The sequence below is a fragment of the Anguilla anguilla genome, chromosome 19 (assembly GCF_013347855.1).
Source record: "Anguilla anguilla isolate fAngAng1 chromosome 19, fAngAng1.pri, whole genome shotgun sequence".
In the NCBI taxonomy this organism is placed as follows: Eukaryota; Metazoa; Chordata; class Actinopteri; order Anguilliformes; family Anguillidae; genus Anguilla; species Anguilla anguilla.
In genome coordinates this window covers 8,914,563-8,935,467 of record NC_049219.1, presented here as the reverse complement: position 1 = coordinate 8,935,467, position 20,905 = coordinate 8,914,563, and the positions used below count along the sequence as shown (strand labels likewise).

At 48.9% G+C, this 20,905-nt stretch overlaps 2 protein-coding genes across 2 annotated transcripts; one reads left to right on the top strand and one right to left on the bottom strand.

Moving 5' to 3' along the window:
• The first annotated feature begins 2,479 nt into the window (after positions 1-2,479).
• Positions 2,480-4,669, top strand: szl (sizzled). The gene is made up of 4 exons (XM_035402459.1): positions 2,480-3,204; positions 3,459-3,628; positions 3,945-4,037; positions 4,344-4,669. Exons 1-4 carry the CDS (start codon positions 2,930-2,932, stop codon positions 4,652-4,654), a joined length of 849 nt encoding a protein of 282 aa, XP_035258350.1. The 5' UTR covers positions 2,480-2,929; the 3' UTR covers positions 4,655-4,669.
• A 4,904-nt stretch (positions 4,670-9,573) lies between these two features.
• prl2 (prolactin 2) lies at positions 9,574-12,733 on the bottom strand. The gene is made up of 5 exons (XM_035402466.1): positions 12,674-12,733; positions 11,422-11,600; positions 10,841-10,948; positions 10,073-10,252; positions 9,574-9,771 (listed from the first exon to the last, which is right to left on the bottom strand). The coding sequence occupies exons 1-5, from the start codon at positions 12,693-12,695 to the stop codon at positions 9,574-9,576; spliced, it is 687 nt and encodes a 228-aa protein (XP_035258357.1). The 5' UTR covers positions 12,696-12,733.
• Positions 12,734-20,905: the final 8,172 nt, after the last annotated feature.

The following is a 20,905-nucleotide window of genomic DNA, read 5'->3' as shown; positions in this document are numbered from 1 at the left end:
CTGAGAGTGTCCATGTTGAATGCGCAGATGTTGGAGTACGGTCAGCGTGCACTCGGGCGACCGGCTCCCGGCTCCTGGGGCTCAGACTGGGGGGGGGGGCGACGGCAGGGCGATGATTGGACGCTGAGGGCGTGACGGACAGCCCGGCGGAGCCTGCGTTAGTTTTGGGGGGGGGGGGGGGTCGGTAATGAGCGACAGTTTGGAGGGTGTAATGAGGGTGTTCAGACTGGCTGGTCTGCAGGCTCTAATGATCGGGGAGGAGACGGCCCTTTATCTTTGATGTGGGGGCTCAGGTGCCACTGGGCTGTCCCGTCACCTGCTTCCCAGGCCCCCGGTAACACAACGCCCTCCCGTGTGTCCGTGGAAACGTCTCCACGGTTACTAATTGAGCTGCACTTCGCTAGGATCGGTTTCCCCCTGTTCGTATCCGACCCTTGCTTTGTCATTGGCTAGAAGTTACAGATGATCCCTTTGGGATTGTCCGCCCGAGTCGGAATCATAGATGGAGGAGCCATTTTAAGTCCTTTTCAGCTGTGTGGTGCAGTGCTGTTTGCTGCCGCTTTTTTACTCCAGCCCCGTGGTCTTGGGCTGCCCGCGTCATGGAAACGAGCTCCGGCCAATGACGAGATCAAATGCGATTTTATTCAAAAATAACCAGGCACCATGAACGCACACCCTCTGAAACCCGGCTTCATCAGAGTCACTTGAGGTGTATTTTCTTACCACAAACCCCCAAATTAATGCCCCTATAACCCCCCACCACTGTAAAGCCAGAAGATCAGATCAGAAACGAATGCAAACTACCCAGACCAATCAAAAACAACAGACATTTTTTTTAAAAATCCCCCACAAGGCAAAACGTATCCCTTTTAAAGTCACAGACGAACTGGCAGAAATCTGCTGTAAAACTGGTACCTTTGGGGGGGGGGGGTTGAAGGTTTTCGGGCAGAGGGTCCCGGCTGCGGAGGATCCCCGTCCCGGCTGCAGACAGGCCAGGCCCTGGGAGCTTGGCGCTGCAGTGCGAGGTGACGGCGGCGGGCTCCCGCATTAGCAACACAAACGCCGTTCGCCAGGGCCGTTAGCACGGACAAACAGTAGCCCCGCCGGCCCCCCGGCCCCATTGTCCCGACAAACTGGTCTGCTAGCCTAATGGCTCAGTTAGTCCCCCTCGCTAATCACCGTCTCACTTCCCACCCCCACACCCTCGCACCAGCCCTCCACCCCCACCCCAGCCCTGCTCAGACGGCCCAGGGGACAGGAGGAGCCGTTGGGGGGAAACGGGAGGGCGTTTGGAGACGCAGCCGGGACGGGGACCCCAGAGAGGCGCTGCGCAGCCGGGGCGGGGCGGGGTGGGGTGGGGAAGCCGGGCTCCTTGCGGAATCGTCTTCCCCGTCGGGGCCGAAGCGCTCCTCCGGGCTTAGGGGTTGGGGCGGCCGGTTCGGGATGCAGGACGCCCGTAGTTTGAAGCTGGCGGCGGCCGCAGAGCTGACTCAGAACCTTTGCAAACGTCTGGAGCTTTTAAGACGTTTGCCTTCGATAGCGGTCGGCAGGGTAAAACGTGTAATCGCTTTTCAGAAGACCAGCTCCAACTGACCGGAGCCATAATGAGCTAATAGGCTAAACCGAGCCCAGCTCAGCGTGTGTGTGGTGTGTGTGTGTGTGTGCACTGTGTGTGTGTGCATGCGTGCATGCATGCATTGTGTGTGTGTGTGTGTGTGTGTGTGTGTGTGTGTGTGTGTGTGTGTGTGTGTGTGTGTGTGCATGCATTGTGTGTGTGTGTGTGTGTGTGTGTGCACGTGTGTGCTGTGTGTGCACGTGTGTGTGTGTGTGTATTTATGTGTGTGTGTGTGCGTGCGTGCTGTGTGTGCGTGTGTGTGTATTTATGTGTGTGTGTGTGTGCGTGTGTGTGCACTGTGTATGTGTGTGTGTGCGTGTGCGTGCTATGTGTGCGTGTGTGTGTGTGTGTGTGTATTTGTGTGTGTGTGTGTGTATTTGTGTGTGTGTGTGCGTGTGTGTGTGTGTGTAGGTGTGTGTGTGTGTGTGTGTGTGTGGAGGTCCTCAGGGTACAGCAGGCAGTGCTCGCTCCACTCCAGGCAGGTCTGCAGATCAAAGGCAGGTGAGCTCTAGCAGGGCAGACGGCTCTCTGCTAACGGACCCGGGGCTGTGACTGACAGCTCTGACACACCCCCGGCTCCTGACTGACAGCTCTCTCCCAACGGGCCGCGTGGGCGGGCGAGGGAAACTCTCCCTCTCCGAGGAAGCTGTCAAATTAGCAAAGGCGGAGACATGAAAGAAGACTTTCATCACGGGGGAGACTGGCTGTCTGTTATCCCCCCCCCACCCCCCCACACACACACACCACCACAACCACACTAACCCACACCTCGTCGCTAATTCTCAACATCAAATCCCTGTCGTTTCGGTACATTTTTAACTTTTTGGATTTCTCTTCCTTTTGTCTTTTTTTAAAATCATTTATTGCTGCATATTACTTCAACTCGAGTATTCATGCTGCAAGCCCCTGTTTGGCTCTGCGAAAAGCTTTTTGTCAGTGATGTCAAAACGAAAATCGGAAAATTTAATTAGTTTTGATATACACTTAACGAGCTGTGTTCGTCTGATTGGACTTCCTGGACCTGATTTCAGTCCAGGCAGAGTGATTTTGAGTTCTAGGCTGAAAACAAGCACTTTGAGCCTCAAACAGCGTACGATGGTAACGGTGCAAATTAAGCCGTCACGTGACTCTGGAACAGACCTGTGTCTGGACGCCCAGCCCCTCCCACGTCTGCCGTCTCCCGCCACTCAACGTCGTCTGAGCCTCTCCGATTGGGCTGCCGGCTGGAGGGGGCGGGGCCGGGAGCGTATGTATATGCAGAGGCGCGGTGGCGGTCAGAGGTGACTCCGCGACCCTTCTCTGACGATCCGGACCATGCCTCTCCTCCTCGCCCTGGTGACCCTGGCCCTCCTGGCCCACGGGCTGGCCTTCGACCTGGGCCAGTGGACCCGCTGCGTGCCCATCCCGCCGCAGATGGGCGTGTGCCGGGACCTGGGCTACGCCGAGATGCGGCTGCCCAACCTGCTGGGCCACGGCAGCCTGGAGGCGGTGCCCAGCTCCGAGGACTGGCGCCCCCTGCTGGACGCGGGCTGCCACGCCCAGGCCCGCGACTTCCTGTGCGCCCTCATCGCCCCCATGTGCCTGGACACGTGAGTGCCCCCTAGAATCTTCTCTCGCACTATTTCTCTCTCTCTCCCTCTCTGTTCCATCTCTCTGTCCCACCCTCTCTCTCTCTCTCCCATCCTCTCTCTCTTTCTATCCCACCCTTTCTCCCTCCTCTCTTTCTCTCTGCATGTCTCCTCTCTCTCCTGTAACCCAGTCCCTGACGGTAACCCTAACTCTAACCCTGTCCCCGGTCCCTGACCGTAACCCTAACTCTAACCCTGTCCCCGGTTGTGTGCAGGTTCGTCCAGCCGTGCCACAGCCTGTGTGTGGCGGTGCGGGACAGCTGTGCCCCGGTGCTGGCCTGCCAGGGACACGCCTGGCCTGAGGCTCTGGACTGCGACCGCTTCCCCGCCCAGGAGGAGATGTGCCTGCCCCCCGTCCCCAAATATGGCAGCCCCTTCTCTAAAGGTCAGTGTGTGTGTGTGTGTGTCTGAGTCAGTGAGTCTGAGTGAGTGAGTGAGTCTGTGTGTGGGAGCAAATCCTTTCTGTAACTGGACATGGCTGGTAAAATGTGGAGCAGAGCACCTGCAACATGTAATTTAAAGTCCATCTGCCTAAATGACTCCTTTCTACAGTTCAAATTCGGTAGTGATCTCTTCTGCCTGTACGTTTAAAGAACGGATGTGACTCTGAATCCTTCCGTGCATCTCCAGCTGCTGCTTTTTAAACGTGAAGCCCGTTTGGCAGGCTGGCGTGTGTGTGACTTGTGTGTGTTCTGTTTCAGGGCTGCCCCAGCCGGCGTGCCAGCACTGCCCCACTGTGGAGGAGCTACCCTCTCTGAGGAGCGTCCTGGACGCCCTCTGCCTCAATGACTTTGGTAAGCGCTCCCTGTGTGTATCTGTCTGTCTGTCTGTGTGTGTGTGTGTGTGTGTGTGTGTGTCTGTCTGTTTGTGTGTACATATATATGTGTGTATCTGTATGTGTGCGCGTGTGCATGTGTGTGTCTGTCTGTGTCTGTGTGTACATATGTGTGTGTATCTGTATGTGTGCGTGTGCATGTGTGTGTCTGTCTGTGTCTGTGTGTACATATATGTGTGTATCTGTATGTGTGGGTGTACGCTCCTCCACCTTTCTCACACCGCCTCTCTCTCTCTCTCTCTCTCTCACTCTCACTCTCTCTCAGCCGTTAAAGCCAAGCTGCACCGCCGCCGCTCGCCGTGGAAGGAGGCGGAGTTTGAGGTGGAGGGGCGGGTGGAGTTCGTGCGCCAGGGGCCCCTCCTGCCCTACGACACCCAGAGCCTCCTGCGGCGCTGGCTCCTCCTCAACCTGAGCTGCGCCCGCCTCCTGGTGCGGCCTGGCCGCGCCCAGCTCTACCTGCTGACGGGCGGCGCCCGGCCCGACGGCTCGCTCGCCCTTGCCCGCCTCTTCCCCTGGCACAAGAGGGACGCCAACATCGCCCACGCCGCCCGTAAGTGGAAACACCACAAGTGCTGACGGGCTTAGAAAACTCCGTCCGAGAGGGGGGTTACCCGGGCAACAGTGCGCGCCTTACTCCCTCCGGGGGGGGGGGGGGCGGGCGGGCGAGGTAGGCGCCGCGCTGTAATTGGACAGTCTTCATCAGAGACCCCCACACCAGAGGGGGCGCCAGAGTGCCAGGTCAGAGCTGGTTTCTCCGACAGGCTCTCTAGCTCCCTTTGCTGGTAGCTTTCCCAAAGAGCGAACGGTGGAACGCACTATGAAAACTAAAAAAAAATTTTTAAAAAGCAAACTTTATGAAAGTGACCGTATATTTAAAATGTTTGTTTGTTTTATGTGGAATGTGTTTAAAATATCTGATTTTATTAAAAAGTCTATTATATGTAGTTGTTTCTTCAGGAAAGTCTCCGTCTTTTTTTATTTATTTCCTAGACACTGCATTAGATTGCATTATATCTCACCCATTCACTGAGCAGATGGTTTTATCCGAAATGATTCAAGTACATAAATGTGTTCAAATAGTACCAACAATAAGAATTTTACATAAGATTTTCAAAATGAGATTTACATAAATATTTCGGTAGATATTGCCAAATAAAAGTCTGTTTTGGCTATATGCAAGTGAATTTTCACCGTAAGTTTTTTAGAGCTATTGTATTGTATGTCAATCAATCCAAATGTACGTAATCATAAATAATGTTTTTGTGACTAACAAATTGAATAGTTTTGAAATAGCATGCTGCTTTCTGGGAATGCTAGCCAGTCTAAAGTGTCGACACATAACATAAACATAACTCAGTGTTTCATGTAGGCCACCAATAATAGAAAGTAGAAAGTGCTAGTAGTAGCAACAGTGTATCACTAAGTTGTATGTCGCCAATGGCCTAATATAGTAGGCCTAAGCTAGAGTGTTTTCAATGGAACTTTCTTCAGCATCTACATACAGTACAATCCACATAACCCACAGTGACAAAATATAAAGACATACAAATGCGTAGCTAGTTGATGCAGAATAGACAGCTCAAACAAAACCGTGATCTGTATTTGTTTGCAGAAATGGAAAGAGAATCCACGTCGTTTGCTGTCATGGTAATCCTCTTCGCTTCGTGGCTGTCATGCACCGCTTGGCGTTCGTGAGGCGTTGCATGCGCGTAAAGTTCATCCTTAGGCGCAAAGTGTGAACGGGCCATCGTATTAATTGTCACAGCTGAAGCTCATTAGGTCTCAATCGAAACACAATCGCGAGGCGCACATTAGTAGCTTCCGCGCTGAAGCGTGCGTGGTCGCGCGGCCGATAAGCGCAGGGGGAACTCATGGAGTCTGACTGACCGGGCACATTATGAGGTGAAAGTGGGAGAATATAAATTCAGGACGGGCCAGCCTTATTTTCGGCTTGGGAAAATAAAGAATGTCTGCTCCGCTGGCCAGCTAGTGCGCGAGGCTTTGGCCACGGTGGAATAGGGTATCCCCTTTCTATACACGCGAAACAGAACTTGGAAATTAACGTAAATGTGTCCCAAAATCACAGCCAACTTTTTGCACTAAAATGTCGTCATTGTGATGACACAAGTGAGTTAATTTGGAATGGAGCATTGATTCAATATGATGAGGTTGGCACTAAATCATTTTACACAGAATGTTACTGCGTCCGCAATAAGGGAGTCCACTTAAAACAAGCGTTCTTAAGCGTTTGTCAAATTTTGTAATAAAATGTTTCATCGACGAACGCGTGCATTTATCTTTTTTTTTTTAAACTGTGAAATAGATCTGTCACAGCAACCCGAATAAACAGAGCGGACAACTGAAGTTTGCATTCTTAGCGGACTCCAAATAGTGCATGGTTACAATACAATCAGGCCATTTCAAAAGCAGAGTATAGTTAATTTAAAATGGAATTAATTTAAGCACAAAAGTAGCAAAACGATATAGATGGTGAAGGACGTCTCCTGTTTGATTTGCGCACGTTTGAAAGCTACCTTGTCGAAAATGGACCATGCGAAAGTCGTGTTCTTGGCTGAATGTTTGCCGATGGCATAGAGCACAAAGCAGTCCGGTTTCACGAGAAAGAGCTTGTCAGGATGAAATGAACACGCATTAAACGTAGGCTGCACGAGGAGATGACAAGGGGAGACTGCAGCTTCCAAGTTTTCCAAGGTGCTGGGGAACCTCGGGTTTCACTGCAGATAAAGGCCGGGCCAAAAACGCCAAGGGTATGTCTAGAAGTCGTTCTTCCCTGCTACGTTAACTTTCTCCACATCACATGACCATCCACAATGTGTCCCAGCATGTGATTTATTTTTACGAATTCATTCTATTTAGTGCATTTAAAATTATTGTATAATGTATGTCAAAACAAAATGCATCATTCCTAGCCCGCAAATCATTAAAGAGATATGATTTGACATTATTAATATGGATTCTCTGAACCATTCGTATTCTCTAAAGTAAAATCTTTGAAGTAGTCCAAAACAGCTGTAATGATTTTTGACATGACCTTCAGTACGAGATGTATAAATGCTTGCGAATTGTGCTAATTGGGTCCGTCCCCTCAGGAATATAGATTTTCAGCATATACAACGTGTATGGTATGGTTTTTTATATTTATATATGTCGTTAAATGCATTGAACCACATATAGCTTGAATCTGTGTGTGTGTGTGCTATACTAATCAGTGAGTCGGTTGTAACGTTATTACTTTAGGAAGTGTAGATGGAAGGAAGGATGAATTTGAGAAAGACAAAAGTGTTTTTGTTCACATACAGGCCAATGTCTTGAATGGGAAATAGTAGGCTACCTTCTCAGTCCCGTTTTAATGACTTTTTGCAGAGTATTATTTCATGAGTGACCTTTAATTGAAATTGAGCCATTGCTGTACAGGTCCCTAAAAATGGATTTGCCTTAACTGAATGAGGGCATCAGAAATTCACAAACACTTATCATGTTAAAATCTGTTTTAAAGATTTGTAATTTTTAACTTGATATTCATGTTTTTTTCTTTTGAATTTTTTTTTAAATTTCATTTTCTGTAGCTTTGAGTATTTGACTGCGATCTGAATGCTAAGCACTCTCAAATGGTTCACAGAAATGGATTAAGTCTGGCAGCTCGCTTCAAGAGCCAAATTCTACGGTACTGGCCCAATTGAATCACATGGTGATGTTATAGTGCGCTATTTCTTTTTTAGAAATCTTAAATTCACGAAAAATCGCTGTTGTCTTTTCGAGATGTAAAGCTCTCTGTCGTGATCAATTTCCTTGTCTGGAAAATGGTTCTGTACCTTTTGCATTGCCAAGCTCTTGGATTGGCTGCCATTTTCAAAATTCTAGCAGCCATTTTACTTCTGTCCTTCGTTTTGGCCTAACCACATGGGGGAGACCTGCGAAACTTTGCACAGTGTCACAAGGTACCTCCCTTTCACCACTGCATTATTTTGCCACTGATTGGCCGCTTGTTTAAGTGGTGTAGTATTGGCTGTGTGTGCTTGGATCCTGTGCATCACTGCTTGCAGCTATATTTATTGCAACAAGACCAGGTCAAAACCTAGTATATGGCTGGACCTAACACAAGTGATCCGGCCAACCAATGGTGTGACTTCATGACTCGGCCGACCGATGGTGTAACTCCATCACTCACTCAGTCACAGACATTTGCATTTGTAGTTGCAATTATTATTATTATTATTATTATTATTATTATTATTATTGATGTTGAAAAAGGAAAACTGGTGCATTATCATGGTCACTTTATTGTAATATTAACAATTTGTCTTTACACCCAGCGTACGTCTGGTTCGGCAGTTATGCCGGGGAGGCAGACGGCGGACTTGCGTATTGCGAGGGCTGTGTAAGGCCGGTGGAGAAAAGACGGCGTGTTCCTGTTTGGCTGTGAGAGGATGGAGGTCGGTCGCTGCTTTTTCCAGCGGGGGGGGGGGTCCTCTCTGCTCTGCGGCGGTCTCGGGTGAGCTGAGGACGGGTACGCGGGCGTCACGGCGACGTCGCGTCCGACCTTCTTTCGTCTCCGTTAGTGGCTGCTTCCTGCGTTCGGCCGAGGCGTCCCGCTCCGGGGATGACGCCGCAGCCCCCCGAAGCTTCCTCGCTACTTTTTAAGGTAAGGGCTGCCTGCTGGAAAAAGCAGCTTCCCTCCTCACTTACGTTTTTTTCCTCTTGGATTTAGGAGTGCATTCTAGTGTTTGGCTACCAGGTGTCTCTGCTGCTCTCGTTACTGGAAGGGACCAGCCTGGGAAGCTCCTTAGAACGGGTTCTAAGGAGCATTAGGAATTGATATGAAAGACCCTTAAAGCTGACTTTCTGGGTCTCATAAACAGTGTATAATGTACAGTGGTTGTATTTACGGTGGCTTGCATAAAATGGTGTCCCTGTAAACACTTAAAATGGACATTGATAGCACAGCATCACCATTTCAAAACCTTTTATTAAACTGTGGGCTCAAGGCTCAAGTAGCGCGTCTCCGATATGAAAGACTCATCAAACAACGAGGAGGGGAATTATTTTTAATTTGCTGCAGCAGTGTAATTTGATTTAGCACATCACACACGTGCCTTTACTGAAATCAAATAATCATAAGCATAATTTACAAACAGCCTCACCGTTAACAGGGAGTGCAGTTCCTGCACCTTATGCGATGGAAATGCAGTACGTTAAAAAAAACAAACCTGAACATCAAATAAGAGGAAATAAGCATAAGTTTATTCAGAAATTATATATTTTTTTCAGCTGATTCCGATTGATAAATTTAAAATGGCGGCTTGCGAGAAGACGCCGTTTCAAAAAGTTTGTCGTTGTGAAGACCTTGACAGGAACACTGCGTAACAGAAAAGGAAGCAGACGACCTTCGGTGAAAATTCAGCAAAGTATCATTTTACCGAAACTGAAGAGGAGAACAGCCCCAGTCCCCCCCCCCCCCCCCCCCCGCCGGTGCCCTAGCAGCCGTGCTCGGGGACGATGCTGCACTTGAGGATCCTCAGGTAGTTCTGCACCTTGTCGGAGTCCCTGCGGAAGCAGTGCAGGAGCTGGTAGTCGCTCATGGAGCGGCTCTCCCCGCCGGGGGGGCGGGGCTCCAGGGCCTCGGCCGAGGAGACGCCGCTCAGGGCGTTACTGAGCATGCCCAGGAGCTGCATCTGCGGGAGAGGGGGAGGGTCAGAGCCCAAATTCCCTGCATCCCGAATTTGACTTCCATGCAAAATTTCAAGACATTCTTTTAAGGACATCTTTTAAAAATCCCCCCCCCCCCTCTATTATTGACCGCCCATACTTTTCTTCATTCACCATCCCCACCATGCTTCCCCCCCCACCCCCCACCTTTTCTCATATGTTTGGGGGGTGGGGGGGGGGCGGCCCAGGGTCTGGCTACCCCGGCTGCATGTTTGGCACAGAGTGGCGGACGCGTGACGCTGTCCGTCCCCGCGGCGACGGCCTCACCTTCTCGGCCACCTTCTCCACGCCGCTCCTCAGCCTGTGCGCCATGTCGCTCATCTCCAGCGCCTTGTTGCCGCTGAAGCTGTTGAAGTCCTCGTGGTGCGACATGCTCTGGTGGAACTGGGACAGGGGGTCTCTCCACGCCGCCAGGAGGTTCAGGATCACCACGGTGAGCTCCTCCCTCTGTGTGAGAGAGGAGAGAGTCAGGGCATCTTCAGCGAGCTCCTCGCTCTGTGTGAGAGAGGAGAGAGACAGGGCCTCCTCAGCGAGCTCCTCGCTCTGTGTGAGAGAGGAGAGAGACAGGGCCTCCTCAGCGAGCTCCTCGCTCTGTGTGAGAGAGGAGAGAGACAGGGCCTCCTCAACGAGCTCCTCGCTCTGTGTGATAGAGGAGAGAGACAGGGCCTCCTCAACGAGCTCCTCGCTCTGTGTGAGAGAGGAGAGAGACAGGGCCTCCTCAGCGAGCTCCTCGCTCTGTGTGAGAGAGGAGAGAGACAGGGCCTCCTCAACGAGCTCCTCGCTCTGTGTGATAGAGGAGAGAGACAGGGCCTCCTCAGTGAGCTCCTCTGTGTGAGAGAGGAGAGAGACAGGGCCTCCTCGGTGAGCTCCTCTGTGTGAGAGAGGAGAGAGACAGGCCCTCCTCGGTGAGCTCCTCTGTGTGAGAGAGGAGAGAGACAGGGCCTCCCCGGTGAGCTCCTCCCTATCTATGAGAGAGGAGAGAGACGGGGTCTCCCCGGTGAGCTCCTCCCTCTGTGTGAGAGCTGGCACACTCACCGCTAATCGCTGGGCGTTCTCCTTGCCGTTGGGCGTGAGTATGGTGGAAGTGTGGCATTTCCGGTTGACCCTTCCGATTTGGTTTCTGCTGGGGAGGAAGTACTGCTCCTTGAACGTGCAAAGAGAAAACCAAAGAAGAAAGTTCAGAGTAAAGGAGACAGCACGTCTGCCTATCCAAAGAAGGAAGTGGTGACCGGGCATCAAGTACACCTTTATGGTGTGAAGGTTCATGTGATTTTATGAAAAACGTGAAATTTTTTTTTTAACCAGTAAACCGTCTTTGTGATGGCCTCTGTAAAAAGCTCTAAACAAATTAAGCTGAATTGAGTTTGAGGGGATAAAATTGGTGCGGATTGCTGTGGTTTTTGCTAAATTGCCCTGGAATTCTGTGGCTAAAAGTGAGTGAGTCGTGAGTGAGTCGTGAGTGAGTCGTGAGTGAGTCGTGAGTGAGTCGTGGGTGAGTCGTGGGTGAGTCGTGGGTGAGTCGTGGGTGAGTCGTGGGTGAGTCGTGGGTGAGTCGTGGGAGCGCACCGGTGCCTTGCGGACAGAGAGAAAGCGGAGGGAGAGCTGGAGGGACTCACAAACTCGGAGTGCAGGTCGTTGGAGAGCCCGTGCACCCGGGCGGAGTGCTGGATCACCCTGTCGAAGAGGTCTGCCAGGGACAGGAGCTGACACCCGGCCTCGCCCTGGGCACAGATCGGAGCGGCATCTGTGCGCGGTCTCTCATCCAGGCACAGGAGTACGAACAGCATCACAGACACTGCAGACACCAGCGTTAGTGCGGTTAGCATCACAGACACTGCAGACACCAGCGTTAGTGCGGTTAGCATCACAGACACTGCAGACACCAGCGTTATTACTGTTAGCATGACAGACACCAGCGTTAGTGCCGTTAGCATCACAGACACTGCAGACACCAGCGTTAGTGCGGTTAGCATCACAGACACTGCAGACACCAGCGTTATTACTGTTAGCATGACAGACACCAGCGTTAGTACCGTTAGCATCACAGACACCAGCGTTAGTACTGTTAGCATCACAGACACTGCAGACACCAGCGTTAGTACTGTTAGCATCACAGACACCAGCGTTAGTACTGTCAGCATCACAGACACCAGCGTTAGTACTGTTAACATCACAGACACTGCAGACACCAGCGTTAGTACTGTCAGCATCACAGACACTGCAGACACCAGCGTTAGTACTGTCAGCATCACAGACACCAGCGTTAGTACTGTTAGCATCACAGACACCAGCGTTAGTACTGTTAGCATCACAGACACTGCAGACACCAGCGTTAGTACTGTCAGCATCACAGACACCAGCGTTAGTACTGTTAACATCACAGACACTGCAGACACCAGCGTTAGTACTGTTCGCATCACAGACACCAGCGTTAGTACTGTTCGCATCACAGACACCAGCGTTAGTACTGTTCGCATCACAGACACCAGCGTTAGTACTGTTAGCATCACAGACACCAGCGTTAGTACTGTTAGCATCACAGACACCAGCGTTAGTACTGTTAGCATCACAGACACTGCAGACACCACCAGCCTGATTAATGTTTGTAGTAATAATACAAGTAGTACAAATAAGAAACCCACTTCAGTTCTAAAATATCAGCAGAAGTAGTAGTAAAAAAAAAAAATAATTATAGAAATTGCTGTATTGATCATTAAGTAGTTGTGGTTTAAATATCAGAATAATTAAATGGTTTATAATAATAATAATAAGCCGTGAATAACCTTTATCAGAATTGTTTTAAAATGAGCCGTTCTCAGTGGTTGATGCTGTTTCCCTGTGAGTGGCGAGCGGAGGCGGTGGCGTTACCTGATATGGTTTTCATCGACATTCTGTGAGCTGCCCCCTTCTGCTTGTCCCTGTGCTCCGTCTGGCTGCTCTCTGAACGCTGAGAGCCGAAGGTGGGCTAGTCTGTCGGATCGCCGTGACGACTCCTTTCCTTATATGGGCGGGTGGGGTGGGGGGGCGGTGAGCGTGAGGTCACATTAGTCACACTGGGGGGTTTGAGCCGAAGGGGCACGGTGCGCGTATGTGTCACGCCCCCCGCCCCGCAGCGGCCGTACGCAATCGGGGGACCGAGGGGGACGTCATCGCCGGGGAGAAGAGGAGGGGTCAGAGTACGCGGCTGGGACGGGAACCCCTTGAAAACGCCCTGATGCTCTGCTGTGGGTCCCTGAACGGGTGAGTCTTTGAACGAGCGGGTCTCTGAGTGAGTGAGTCTCTCTGAACGAGTGAGTCTCTCTGAACGAGTGAGTCTCTGAACGAGCGGGTCTCTGAACGAGTGAGTCTGAACGGGTGAGTCTCTCTGAACGAGTGAGTCTCTGAATGAGTGAGTCTCTCTGAACGAGTGGGTCTCTGAATGAGTGAGTCTCTGAACGAGTGGGTCTCTGAATGAGTGAGTCTCTCTGAACGAGTGGGTCTCTGAATGAGTGAGTCTCTCTGAACGAGTGGGTCTCTGAATGAGTGAGTCTCTCTGAACGAGTGGGTCTCTGAATGAGTGAGTCTCTCTGAACGAGTGGGTCTCTGAATGAGTGAGTCTCTCTGAACGAGTGAGTCTCTGAACGAGTGGGTCTCTGAACGAGTGAGTCTGAACGGGTGAGTCTCTCTGAACGAGTGAGTCTCTGAATGAGTGAGTCTCTCTGAACGAGTGAGTCTCTGAATGAGTGAGTCTCTCTGAACGAGTGGGTCTCTGAATGAGTGAGTCTCTCTGAACGAGTGGGTCTCTGAATGAGTGAGTCTCTCTGAACGAGTGGGTCTCTGAATGAGTGAGTCTCTCTGAACGAGTGGGTCTCTGAATGAGTGAGTCTCTCTGAACGAGTGAGTCTCTGAATGAGTGGGTCTCTGAACGAGTGGGTCTCTGAGTGAGTGGGTCTCTGAACGAGTGGGTCTCTGAGTGAGTGAGTCTCTGAACGAGTGGGTCTCTGAGTGAGTGAGTCTCTCTGAACGAGTGGGTCTCTGAACGAGTGGGTCTCTGAACGAGTGGGTCTCTGAACGAGTGGGTCTCTCTGAACGAGTGGGTCTCTGAACGAGTGGGTCTCTGAATGAGTGGGTCTCTGAACGAGTGGGTCTCTGAATGAGTGAGTCTGGGGTGAATTGGACTTGAGCTCATTCTCTGAATTGACTGAACTGAAAGGGAACTGACCGCCTGACCCTCGCCAACGGAGGACCCTGACCGGCCCGACCCTGGCGAACGGCGGGGGCGGAATCGTGATGCTGCTCTGCACGTGAGCGAGCCCTCTGTCCCCGCCTGCTCCGGCCCGCACGTGCTCAGTAGGGCTCGTGCAGAGGCAGAGGAGCTGGCCTGTGGAAAAGGGCAGCTGTGCTTTGTGGGGAAACCGTGTCCCCGGATGGCTCAGACTTTCAGATGAGAACAGGGTCGCTATTGTCTGTTCGGTGCAGAAATTAGCTGTGCGTTTTCCCGAAGTCGTAGATGAAAGAGAGAAACATTTGAAAAGAATATTATAGAATACGAGGAGGAACACAATCATACTCCGAACCAAACTTACTCGATCTCATTCGACCCTGTTCTAGTCAAATATCATCCGTGCTGTGTGTAGGAAGCGCTGATTCCAGTTTTACACCTAGACGGAGGGGACACTGGGGGGACGGGGGGGGGGGAGAAGCATTTTATTTCCTAATTCAGCGGTTTGACCAAGGATTGAGAAAATGAATTTGTGCACCTGTTTTTAAAGATTTGTGGCTCTGTGAGGTCCACCCCGAGGGCGGGTTTAAAAACTCCTGCGCAACGCCGAGCAGCGTTGGCGGTCCGCTCGTCAGGTCTGAGAGTCAGCAGGAGACCTTCACCCGCGCAGACGCTGCGGGCAGTTCTGATTTATTTGCAGCGAGGTGGGGGAATAGCTGCACCGCACACTCGGCATTTATCCAGTCCGAAATAAAAAGCTCTACCTCGGCCTTAGGAGAACCGTAGACGATGGCGAACAGTTAACTGTCTTTCCGGAGACCTTTGTTTTCATTCTCTGTATTTTAGCCCTTTGAGGTGTGAGATGGCGAATGTGCGATTAGAACGTTCTTTACTGAACATTCTAATGATGTCACAATCACTGCTGGTCTTGGAAAGTTACGGAGTTCTAGAACACTGACGTAGAATTTGGAAGAAACAAAAAAAAAAAGCTACTCTTCAAAGGGTTAAGGAGAGTTGGAAGCCCAGTACAGGCTGCCTGATGGAGCCTGGCTTCACACAGCCGGTCATTAAAGTTCGAGTGGAGATCGTTTGGGCGAAACGTTGCGGTAATTAGCATCGTTGGGCTAAACGGCGCGGAGGGGATGAGCAGGCGCCTCCAGGGGAAGGCCGGGCGAGGCTTGGTTTGGACGCAGCGTCGGGCTGGCGTGACGCAGACGTCGGGCCGAGCGGAAAAAGCCCGCCGCGCGTCCCCGCGGACGATCTCTCCCGGGCGCGGCCGACCTCTGACATTTCGGCGAAGCGAAGCTTAGCCCCGCGGCGGCACGAAGAGTGGGGCACCCCCCGAAACGCCGGACGTCACTGGTCCCAGTTTTGGGAAGCTGCGATCGTCCACCGGTGAGAACGTCAGGAGGGGAGGAGGACACGTCTGAGTCCGCCCCCAAAAACGACAAAGGTTCTTTCGTTTTTTTTTTTTTGGTTATTTCTTAAAGCCGTCGGCACGGTTACCGCGTGATCGGCTGACGTGGTCAGAGTGACGCACCGAGTCCGCCCCTCGGGGCGACTCTCCGAAACGGCCCGGCGTTGTAACTCGACGATGACGCGATGATGTAATGCGCCGTAACCCGCGGTAACTAAAGAGTCGTCTTCCACGACCGTTTATTCGCTTATATGCAGCCTGTGCATGGCTTGCTGTTGCGATGTGGATTCTGTGCATTACAGCATTCATTCAAGTCGTTGATTGGCTAAGAAATCCACACGCCTCGTTCTCACTCAGAATAACTTGCCTTGTATTGATTTGCAGTGACTCTTCTCTCTAAGGGGACAAATGGACCCAAACCATGCCAGGGAAATGCGCCCCCCCCCCCAACAGCATAACGGAGGCACCGGACCCTCCTCACTGTAGGAGTCAAGCATTCGGGCCTGTAGCATTCTCTTGGCTCTCACGGTGCAGTCTGTAAGTATTTGAACAGCGACAAAATGTTGATTTTGGTTGGCTTCTTGGTGTACTCCCGCGCATTGGATTTGAAATGAAACCGTGAATATGAGGTTAGAGTGAAGACTGTCAGCTTTAAATGTCAGGGTATTTGCATCCATATTGGATGATCCGTATTGGAAATTGCAGCCATTTTTATATAAAGCCCCTCCATTTTGGGGGACCAAATAGCTTGTTTTCAATTTGCATATAATTATAACAAAGGGTGTTCCATAATGTTGTTTCATTTGCTGAAATATTAAGACATTTGAATAAGTCCCACTTCAGATAGTTTCGCCCGTAGTTTTGGGGACGGCTGGGTCTTGTTGAGGCCCTATTATCTGGCACTGGTGTCGTGTCCTGACTACACCAGTTCATTATTTTGTGGCTTAACAAACACTTTAAATGCAGTGGAAAAGTTATTGCACAAGGTCTTCACCTCTTAGGAAATGTGAATACTCTTAGCTCATTGCCAGGTGGTCTTATTTTTCTTTTTCATTGTTGGAGTTCTGCATGCTTGAGGGTGCGCTTTAAAAATGATGTTTAAATTTGAGGAGAGATGAATTTTTTTCTAAATATTGTATGCAGTTATGACTATGAACAGTGAGTATCAATTTTCAGTGTCATTACACCTGATGAATGAAAGCGAAAAGCAAATCCAGTTATGGAATTAGAGGTTTGGATGGAGCAAAAAAATGAAATGAATGAAAAGCTGTAAATAAAAAACCATTGTGGAGCAATGGCACCACCTATCAATGTACTTATGTACTTTGGGCTTTCTCCCTGAAGATGTAATTCATGCAGTGTACACTAGATGGTGGTCAGAGCACATTCCTGAAAACGGCAGCAGCGTACCTGCATTAAATGAACAGCTTTCTTTCTTTCTTTCTTCTTAGTTGTAAATAAATTTCTTCAGAAACACCGTTTCGAAAGTTTTGTCGTAGCCAAATTCTCCAAACTGCATCAGTGATTGGCGGCTTGCTTTCAGTAGTCGGATTGAAAGACCAATGTTGACTAAATTCTGGCAGTAGTCGGTGCTGTCCATCTTTACGCCTGGAGCCTTGACCGTGAAGCAGGGTTACTGAGTTAGCTGGGTAACTGCACTGAGTAAAACCTACTAAACTACCGAACCCTACTAAATCTGGAACCAAGACTGCAGTAAAAATAGCTGTTCTGGGTTTTACTCAGTGCAGTTATCCAGCTAACCCCCATAACCCTGCTTGGTGATACAGCCCTGATTTACATAACACCCCCAATATTCTGTTTTGGGGGGGGGGGGGGGGGGGAGTCATAATTCTGCCCTGGAGAGAGATGCAGGCATCTTTTGACAACCCTTAAAATTTTCTTTTTTTCTTTTTCTTTTTCTTTTTTTGATGTGAACTTGTGAACATGTACTCTGGTTCTCTCAGACTGTTAATTCTGTTGCAGTCACTCGATCCATGCGATCACTGTGCTGTATTATTGAAAGGGGCGTGTCGACGGGGTCCGTATCCACTCAAATCCAAATCCACATCCACTCGTGGAAATGCAGAATTCTGAACAGTAGCAGTATGTCTGAATATGTCCCTTGAGATTGCTAATCATTTTGTAAATGATGCCTCGTCGGATGCGCGTTAAATGAGTGAGCAGGTAAAGTGCTTTTCAACGGGATTTGTGTTGGGTTTCTGATGGTGCCAGCCCTGTTCTATTTTGAATTGGGCCACCGCCGTTTGTCTCAACAAGCCTGGGTGACGCACCCTTATGGAGCCAGAGTGCGTCTTTCCCAGAGACCCGAGGCAGAGCCAAGCGGTACTGTTCCGCGGGGATCTCTGCGGACCTGGCCCGGACGAGACAGCCCTCCCGACGCTCGGCTGGCGGTAGCTCTGAGCGATTTATTGCTTGCGGAATATGAGACCGCTCCTCTGAGCTCTCAAATCTTAACGGCCAGGACCCTGGACAGCGCTCCCTGGCCCTCAGCCACGGGGTGACCATTCTCCTGTAACAAACAGCCCAGTGTTACAGATGTAAGGAAGGCGAGGAGTACGACTGATGGGCACAGTTCCACAGGCTCATCCAACGGGATTTTAACGCATTAGGCCAGGGGTGTCCAATCATCTCCGAGAAGGGCCGGTGTGGGTTGCAGATGTTTGTTTCAGCCCATCATCACATCACCTGATTCAACTAATTAACCAATCATGGTCTTCAATCAAGACCTTGATAAGTAGAATCCGGTGTCATAGTGCTCGGCAAGAACAAAAACCTGCACCCACACTGGCCGTTTTCGGATAAGATTTGAAACCTCTGCATTAGGCTATTATACTCTTATAATTACCACGTATTACGATTCTTTCACAGTGTCTATGTGGGTTCAAGTGTATTGTTATTATTATTTTAATGTGAACAAATATGAAATGTACAGATATATCATATTCTATCAATGATCATGTAAATATTTCATTTATACTGTGGTCTTTTAGCAGATGTGTGCTTTTAATTAGTATTGTATCAGTGTCCCTTGTCTTGGTCCTCTCCTGTCACTCAGGCTCGGAATAATTAGAGGGCTGGAGCGTGTGGAATACGTCCTGCACTGCGACTCCCCACCACAGCAGCGCCTCCGAGCCTGGCAGCGGGAGGAAAATAGACGTCTGATTGGCCCGAGTCTTTCCATGGCGGCCGGGGACATGACCGGAATTAAGCAGCGGCGAGCGGCGTTCCCGGGTAAACACGGAGCCGCGGCAAGCCTCCCACCACTTTTTTTTTAATTTATTTATTTATTTTTTTCTGTTGCGGTGCGTAGACCTACCTGTTGTAAAGATGACAGACTGCTCCCTCACTAGAGCTAGAGCAAAACCAAACTGTAGGCTACAGGCTGTTCCAACAATCTCCAGTAGAGAGGAACAGGGAAGGTGACATTACCAGACTCTGTCCATTTGCAGGAGTGCGTTAATATTTGCTTCTGAAAATGTAATTTCAAAAATGTGTGCATTTGGAGAGCTTCCAAATGCATTGGCCAAAGCGGAAGCTGTGGATATTAAGTAAAAAAACATATTTGAACTAAGAATTCTCTAATACTTAAACAGCTACTACATGGAAGTCATAAGTATATATAAATACAAAATGTGCCAAATAAAATGGTTCAAAATATATAGTTTTCATCAAGAAAATGTGAGTGATAAATCTGACTATTCTAATGAAGGCTGTTGCATTATTAACTTCTTGTGACTGAATTCAGTAATATAATGTAAATTAATTTTATATGACTGTAGATGGGATATTTATGGGTTATGTTATTTCCAGACCTGGACCAAGCATGTAGTGTCATTTACTTTCTGATACTTTTATTAAATGTAATTATATAACATAGACACATTTACAAATGCTAAGTGTTTTAATTCAAAGTATTGTGATGGCCACCCACTCACGGAGTAATTAATAAGTTGTAATATGTTATCACATTTATTAATCCTATCAGTTAGGGGCTTTTCAAAGCAAAATGGGTCAGGTCTTATGGTGATTGGGTCCAGGCCAGGTTGAGCCGCGGTGCTAACGCAAGATTAGGAAAATTCATTGATCCGGTCGTTAATCTATAAAATCGGAATTCCTGTCAGCTGGAGGGCATGCATAGGCCAACTGGGTCATTAGTGAAGAGCTAATGTTCTGTATTAAATAAAACCAAATGCCTTAATGAATTATGTCCACAGCGAAAAAGAGGTGAAAGGTTGGAAAAGCTTCTTTTTTTTTACTCAATCCTTGGTCGAGAAGCTTAGAACAATTAAAAATGAAACCAGGCTGCATGCATTATGACCAGAATGCTAATGAACTGTGTTTTCCACTATGTGAATACTCAACAGGTAACAGATGATTGCTTTATTTAAAAAAAAAAAATCTTGGTTTGTTGCCACTAAGAGGTTAATGTGTACTAAATCCAGAAGATTTACGCAAGCTGTCACGCATAAGGACAAATGCGCTCAGTTATATCTGCCCGCTCCATATAAATCGTAGATTTGCCATATTTGCATTTATTGATTTTTTTAGAGTGGGATTTTATAGACGACTACATTAAGAATGACGTGACCTGGGCGTTTCGTCGCACGCGCATTCTGATGAGCTGGCAGAATTTATGAAATATGCGACCCCCACCGCTCGTTAAAAGCAAGGCTCATTTTTAATATGATGTAGCCTACACACTTTTGAAGGTTACTGTCATTCAGAAGCGGCCATCTGTTATCAGCCCATTAACCCCTTAAGGTGGAGGATCACAAACATGAGATTGGAATTCTCTTAATTGAACGTTCTAATACTGATGTAGCAACCAGTTCTGGTAAAACAATTAAGTTCTAGAACACTGACTTAGAAGTTTGGAAAAAAAATAATTCCAAAAACCTACTCTTCAAAGGGTAAAGACCATCGAAAGTTACGCATACTCAAGTCTTACCACTGCTGACTAGATATGTAAAGTTTTTTTTTTTTTTTTTTTTTTTTTTAAAGCTTCGTCTTTTATTGAGGAAGCAGTTTTGAAAGATAATGGCTGTGGTTTGTGTCGTCCGGGGAACAGTTATCTTAATTTGTACTGCCGTGGGAGGAATTAATGTTTAGTTCTTCAGCATGCTCTAAGTGTATCTGTCATTCAGTTGATTTTTGAATGGGTAATTTTTGAATTGTCACGACAAATAAAATGAAAGTGTTTTTTAGTGTCTGCTTCTTCGCGGAGTCCCGGTTGTATAAATGGGAGTACATGCATTTTTTTGTCCTATAGGCTACAAGTCTGACCAGTAAACTATTGCAGAAAAAATGTTTTCCGACTATATTGGCAGTAATTCAGTGCCTAAGCGCGTAGCCTACGTAGTTGGTCATATTTTGCTGTGAGTTTTGATTTAAAAATAATCATTATACAGTTGTGAAAGAACTGACTAAACAGGAATTGGGTTATTGTTTAGGGAAGGTAGCA

Excerpts from the sequence above, each read along its gene's own strand:
- szl (XM_035402459.1), top strand. The coding sequence starts at position 2,930 with ATGCCTCTCCTCCTCGCCCTGGTGACCCTGGCCCTCCTGGCCCACGGG. Across the intron at positions 3,205-3,458 it reads GCCCCCATGTGCCTGGACAC|GTTCGTCCAGCCGTGCCACA; the intron begins GTGAGTGCCCCC and ends GGTTGTGTGCAG. Across the intron at positions 4,038-4,343 it reads CCTCTGCCTCAATGACTTTG|CCGTTAAAGCCAAGCTGCAC; the intron begins GTAAGCGCTCCC and ends ACTCTCTCTCAG.
- prl2 (XM_035402466.1), bottom strand. The coding sequence starts at position 12,695 with ATGTCGATGAAAACCATATCAG. Across the intron at positions 11,601-12,673 it reads GTCGATGAAAACCATATCAG|TGTCTGTGATGCTGTTCGTA; the intron begins GTAACGCCACCG and ends TGGTGTCTGCAG. Across the intron at positions 10,253-10,840 it reads AGAACGCCCAGCGATTAGCG|AGGGAGGAGCTCACCGTGGT; the intron begins GTGAGTGTGCCA and ends TCTCTCACACAG.